The sequence below is a fragment of the Capsicum annuum genome, chromosome 3 (assembly GCF_002878395.1).
Source record: "Capsicum annuum cultivar UCD-10X-F1 chromosome 3, UCD10Xv1.1, whole genome shotgun sequence".
NCBI classification, from domain to species: domain Eukaryota; kingdom Viridiplantae; phylum Streptophyta; class Magnoliopsida; order Solanales; family Solanaceae; genus Capsicum; species Capsicum annuum.
In genome coordinates this window covers 257,284,795-257,291,672 of record NC_061113.1, presented here as the reverse complement: position 1 = coordinate 257,291,672, position 6,878 = coordinate 257,284,795, and the positions used below count along the sequence as shown (strand labels likewise).

The 6,878-nt window shown below is 34.5% G+C and overlaps 2 protein-coding genes across 2 annotated transcripts; both read left to right on the top strand.

Moving 5' to 3' along the window:
- Positions 1 to 1,026: 1,026 nt before the first annotated feature.
- On the top strand, positions 1,027 to 2,331 carry LOC107876651 (chitin-binding lectin 1). The gene has a single exon (XM_016723524.2). It carries the CDS (start codon positions 1,117 to 1,119, stop codon positions 1,603 to 1,605), a length of 489 nt encoding a protein of 162 aa, XP_016579010.2. The 5' UTR covers positions 1,027 to 1,116; the 3' UTR covers positions 1,606 to 2,331.
- Positions 2,332 to 3,150: 819 nt separating this feature from the next.
- LOC124896898 lies at positions 3,151 to 6,587 on the top strand. The gene is made up of 4 exons (XM_047408775.1): positions 3,151 to 3,375; positions 3,444 to 3,961; positions 4,042 to 4,566; positions 6,224 to 6,587. The coding sequence occupies exons 1-4, from the start codon at positions 3,151 to 3,153 to the stop codon at positions 6,585 to 6,587; spliced, it is 1,632 nt and encodes a 543-aa protein (XP_047264731.1).
- Positions 6,588 to 6,878: the final 291 nt, after the last annotated feature.

The window sequence follows — 6,878 nt, the reverse complement described above, 5'->3', positions numbered from 1 at the left end:
AGTTTATGATTGTTTTATCTAAAAACTTAATTTTAATTTCAATCCGCTCCTCACGTGCAACCCTGATTCATTTTCATAGTCCAAACTCCTGAAAACTCTTGTTAATAATGGGTGACAACGGTGAGATTTTATCTGAGGACCTAAATTTGCCTGCTCTGATATCATGCAAGTTAAAGTATGTCGGTCATTTCATCTAAATTTTTAAGTTGTTAGAAAAAATACACTTATATTTTTTTAATTGTGTTCTCAATATGTGTTGATACAAATTAAAGTAATAATATCTTTGTATTCTGTTCAAAAACCAACATAAATATAGGAGTCATACTTTGTGGAGATTCCTACTTTGTGGACGCCGTGAAAAAATATCCAAATTTAAACCAACATCACTTAGTGTCCTCCTTAATTAATCATGGCTAAAAAGCTTTTTCCTAGTTTATCTCTTAGTAATTTAATTAGGAGCAATTTAATATATCTGAATATAAAAGCCTTGATGGACGTATTGTGTTTAAAAATACTCTTTGAAGTTAATTAATTACAAACAAAATTAAAGAATATAATTCTCATCGCATCTAAAATAGATCAAATTTTCCTGTTTAATCCCTTAAGAAATGGATCTTGTTGGATAATATGCTCGTTATTTAGAAATAATGGATACTGCTCAATCCCTTAATTCAGTCGCTATCAAATTTATCATGAGAGGTATGTTCGTTAGGAAGGAAAATATTTTTTTTATGAAAAGTGATTATTTTCTAGTAAAATAAATAGGTTTCTACCTTTTTTGTGTGTATTTTATAGGTAAACAAAAAGTATTATTATAAAAATTTTTTTTATGTATAATCTAGATAAATAATATGAGAAGTGATGAATGGGGATGGGAGCTAAGTATGTGGGTGTAGATGAGATGCGTTGGAGTGTGGGGAGGACACTATAAATTTGGATTAATGACATTTGTTTTATTTTCTTTTTTTTTCTAGAGAAAATATTTTTTTAAATTTTGGTCAAACATAAGAAAATAGAAAAATATTCCCCCACCCCCACTTCCACCCCAAAATACACCCTGAGAGTAACCAAATTAACTTTGATATATAGTATTTTTCCTATATATACCTTACATCGATGAGATTACATCTCATAGCAATCCACAAAATGAGAGGAAGCAGTGCATTAGTTAGCCTTTTATCTCTGGTTTTGTTGTTCCTCCTTGAGGTCTCGGCCAATCCATCTCATCCCATTCATTTGCCGGCCAATGAAACGATCCTTGGCCAGCTTGAACTAGCCGAGGGGGAGGGACAATGCGGAAAACAAGGTGATGGTAAAGAATGTCCTAGTGAAGAGTGTTGTAGTTACTGGGGTTGGTATGGAACCGGACCAGCTTACTGTGCTTCTGAAACCTGTCAAAGTCAATGCCAAGAGCCAGAAGAGCCAGGTTTATGCGGAATACAAGGTGGTGGTAAAAAATGTCCTAGTGGACAGTGTTGTACTGTATTTGGTTTGTGTACAGCAGCATCAGATATGTGTGAGCATTTTTGTCAAAGTCAGTGCCCAACTACTCTAAAGAAGAACAGCATGAGAGGCATTCAAAGCTTCTTCATCAATGCTCTCTAAATGATAGAGGATGTACTTCGCCGTCCATATGATTTCCAGTTCCCATCACATTTACATACACCATCATTGTAGGTGAAATAGATGCTATCGGAACAAACAAACACCGTCATTGTAGTTATGGCGTACGTAAGCGTATTCCCCTGAACATTTTGTTATATACTTGAGTATGAGACCACAGATATATACCAATCCACTCATATATATCCTTATCTATATATATAGAAAATGATGAGATCAAACCTAATTTTGTTGTTGCTCATCCTAATTATAATTAAAGTCTCATCAGCTAAAAAAGGATAGGGGCGGAGCAAAAGTGAAATGAGGAAGTTAGGAAGAATTCGGTAACTTTTCTGTAGGTAAGATATTTGTACCGGAAATATCAGCAGTTAGACATAATAAGCCAGTTGCGAACCCAAGTTATATGGGTGTTTCAATTGACTTATTTTTAAGTATTTTTAGCTTTTAAGCATTTTTTCAGTTTTATTATTATTTGACAAAGTAAAAAAATACTTTTAAGTATTTATTTTTAAGTAAAAAAGTGTCAAAATAAATCAAAAGCTAAAAAGTAGGATAATACCAATTTATGGTTTTTGACTTTTAGCCAATAAGGACAGACAAGTGATGCTTTTCTATTGATGGGAAGTGGGTTCGAAACTCATCGTGCCTCACTTTTTTTTCCTTTTACCTAGAACTTTTTTCCATTACCCTATGCGCTATTTTTGTGATTTTTTCCTTATTTCTATATAGAGAGATTTTACTCTTATCTTCTTTGAGTAAAGACCTAAAATCATACATTATCTTTGCTTTAGACACAAAATCATACGCATTCTTTCAAATGGTGCACTAACAATTCTTTTTGTTTAAAGAATGGTGCATTTTTATACACAATTCTAACACCGTTACTTTTTTTAACAGCAGCCAACCATTTTTTCCCTCCAAAAAGAAGCTCCACCTGCATATAAGATTGGTTTCTTTCCCTCCAAAATATGCCTGCATATAATATTGATTTCTTTCCCTCCAAATGTATATGCCTGCTTATAATATTGTTTCTTTTCCTCCAAAAGTGTATGCTCTGTTTCTCTGTCTTTCTTTCTTTTGAAAAACGTAACCCTTCACCCAACTTGAAATTGAAAATTTTAAACAACAAATCATATCAAGCCCGAATCGAATCTATAGAAGCACTAATTATCCGGAAGTAATAATGTTCCTAAGACGCTATAGTGATAGACGATCGCCTCCTTTCTATGGTAAGATTCTTTTATTTTTTTCAAATGATAATAATTTCTTCAGATTAGAGCACATACTATTTCTTACCTTGATTTTGAGTAAATATAGCAGAATATTTCATTTGCTCATTTTGGTGAAATAATGCTCAAAATCTGTTGATGTAGCTAGGGCAATTTAGTTTGCTTGTTTTCAATATGGTCAGCTTAATCGTGTTAGTTCATTTGCAAGAAACAATAATTTTGATTTTTTTTTATCTGTAACAACACTTTATGAAGTTCACTTTTTGTAATTTCAGATTTTTCAACCAAATCTTTACTTATGACGGTGAAAATACATCATGGGGGAATTATGAAGCGTACACCAGACAAGCATTACGTTGGAGGAATCATGTATTATGTAAATGCAGCAGAACTGAATCTTGTTGAATTCAAGAAGATGGCAGAGTTATATGGTTATGCGAATGATTCGATAACCTTTTGGCATCGTTGTGGAAAATTTGGTAATAAATGGAAGTTGATTGCTACAGATTTTGAAGCATACTTAGTTAGCAAAACCATCCAAAAGGAAATGTGCTTGAGATATGCTTTGAACACTTGGATTCTTATTTTCAGATGGACAAAATGGATTCAGTAAATCAATCAAACATGGGAGAAAATGCTAAACAGATTTTGTATGAAAATTCGTCGGGTGGAAATTTTAGTGACTCAGAAGCTAATTTATTAGATGATGTTACAATTGATACACATGGGAAGAGGAACCAAAGCATTCTAGAAGAGGGGGAGCTCCTTAGTGTTGAAATAAAGAGAAAGATAGCTGATATAGATGGAGATTCTGATTGTTGTAATTCTGAAGACACAGAGAGCTTACATAGTGATTTTGAAACTGAAAGTCTCAACTTTCCTCAGCAGAATCCAAAAACCGATGGAGATAACCCAGTATTAGGTCTCGAATATGTCTTTGATACAAAGATGAACTTTAAAAATGCTGTAGCAACTCATGAAATTAAGAATGGAAAGTCTATTCAATGGTGTAGGAATGATAATTTAAGAGCGGAAGCAATTTGCATACATCATCCAGAGTGCAAATGGAAAATCAAGGCTTCAAAATGCAAAGAGACAAGGCTTTCCAGGTTCGAACTTATGATCCCCTAAATACTTGTAAAGAGTAGCATTATGATAATAGGACGATCACTTCATCTTTCATTGCAAGAAAGTACCTCAAAGAAGTTGCATCGAATAGAAATTGGAGTGTGGCAGAATTTCGGGATAAAGTAAGTGTCGAACTAAGAGCTCATGTGACCTTATCTCAAGCTAAAAGAGCTAACATGAAAGCGATTGCATTAATTGATGGTGATATTAAAGATCAATACAAAATGATGTGGGAGTATTGCAATGAGATTAATAGAACAAATTCAGGCAGCACAATATACATGAAGCTTGTTGACAACGAGGTCCCTAATGAGCCACAGAGATTTCAAAGAATCTATATCTGTTTTGCTGCTTGTAAGCTTGGCTTTAGAGCGGGTTGTAGAAAAATAGTAGGCGTGGACGGGTGTTGGTTGAAGGGTCCAATGTATGGGACTCAATTGTTATCCGCTGTTGGCCTCGATGCTGACAACAATATACTTCCTATTGCATATGCGATTGTAGAAAAGGAAAGTAAGGAGACATGGACTTGGTTTTTAAATTATTTGGCTGCTGATTTGTGTATAGGTGAGAATGGTTGGACGTTTATGTCTGACAAGCAAAAAGGTCTTATTGAAGCTGTAGACACATAATTTTGTATCTCTCCAAAAGTATTCTTACCATTTTACCCTCGTCTTAGTGTGTGCCCTCACCCGTGTGATAACCCCTTCACAAAAACACAAAAATAACAATTCCTAACTAATTTTATCTTATTCTAACAACCCCTCCCCATTAAAAATGACACATCACCATCACCACCCTAACTACCTATGTGATCCCCCTTTTTTTTCTTATCCACAAAGAAAGAATATATGGGGGACACACCAAAATTCCCACATCATAACAAATCCATGCCCATTATAAAAGAAAAACTCTAAGAGGGAAAAAGGGGAGGCTCATTCTTTGATCATCATCTTCTCCACAATAACAACAATCACAAAATAATCTTCCTCACAAGAACAAGAACAAGAACAAGAACAACAACAACAACAAAAAAAGGGGGCGCCGGTGAACAGTAACGGCGTGAAAAGTGACGGCGAACGGTTCATTATTTGTCGAGTTGGATTGTTGGTGTTAAGGTTCGGCTCGAAGTTTCTGGGTGTGGACTCTCTTTATTCGAATAACATTGAGTTTGAAAGTTTCAAATTTAAGGTCCAATTCTTTCTTCTTTTTTATTTAATTCTTATGTGATTGTGATTGCGTGTGATTTGACACCATGGTTTGTTTGTTGATTTGAACTGTTGGTGACATTTGGGTGTGTGATGTGCTAAGCATGATTGGTGAATTTTCGTTATTCTCAATTGGTGGATTGTGTATTGAAATGAGTTAATCACGTGGTTGCAAATGAATTAATGTGGGGATTAAAAATGGAGGAAAATGAATATTGATTAATTTTGATGTATTGATAATGTTAAACATGATAGAATTGTGATACGTTGAACTTGGTAGGCAAACATAGGACGGGTAGGCAAATTTAGGAATAACGATTTGTTGGAGTGTTTGAATATGTGCGTGAATGGTACTTTCTACTTTATTGCACGAAAAGTTTAACTTGTACTCATTTGGCCGGGGAATGCCCCGAAAGATTTATATTGATTTATCAAGGGAATGCCCCGAAGTAGCATGTACGCAAAGGAGGCTCGTGATCAAGGCCCGGAACGTCGGGTAGAGTTTAGTTTAGGATTAGTTTAGAATAGAATATGTTTTATATTTCAGTACCTCTTTTATTTTGGATTGTATAATTTGGACTGAACATTATTTTGGTTTGTTTTGAATTTTGTGTGATTTGTTTGTTTGCTTGTTTTTGTGTGTTTATGTGGTTTGTACATTTGTAATGTCAAATTAGCCGATACGCTCCACCAAGAGACCGTGGTCGAACCACAGGATCGAGGGGTGCCTAACACCTTCCCCTCGGTCAACAGAATTCCTTAGCCAGAATCTCTGTTCACAGATCAATTTTTAGAGTCAAACCATTTTAAAAAGGATTTTCCAAAGGTGACTTGGCACACCGGATTATGCCAAGTGACGACTCTGAATAAGAAAAAAATAATAATGTAAATAATCCTTTTTTTTTTTGAAACAAATTTTTCATTTTTGTCACCTTAATGATAAAACCCTTTCGAACTTAAAATACATATTTTTTTTTGGAGTCGAAAAAAGGGTGTGACAGAAGCATTTAATGATTTCCTACCTTGTGTGAGTCACAGGTTCTGTGTTAGACACCTTCATAACAATTTTAAAATTGCTGGCTTTGGTGGTGTCACATTAAAAAAAAAACTTTGGGCTGCTGCAAAGGCTAGTACTGTCAAAAGGTTTAATGACTGTATGAAGAATATTTCAAAGTTAGATCTTGATGCTGCTACTTGGTTAAATGAAAAAGAACCTAGTGAATGGTCAAGATTGCATTTCTCTTCAGATGTTAAGTGTGACATTTTGTTAAATAATTTGTGTGAAGTGTTTAATAGCATGATACTTGATTCTAAAGACAAGCCAATTGTGACACTTTTGGAGAAGTTGCGGTATCTGCTCATGGATAGAATACAAGATAATAGAGAAAAAGCACAAAAATAAAAATTGGGAGATGTTTGTCCTAGGATCAAGGATATATTGCATAAGAATGAGATTGCAACTGTTGAATATATCCCTAGAAGATCTAATCATTGGAGCTATGAAATTTTGGGAGCTACAATTATGGACAATTGGACAGTTGACTTGAAGAACCAAACTTGTAGTTGTAGGAAATGGAGTCTCACCGAAATTCCTTGCAAGCATGCTATTGCGGCAATTTGGGCTAAAAAAAATAACATTCTTGACTATGTTCATGATTGTTACAAGGTGGAAACATATAGGAGAATTTATGAA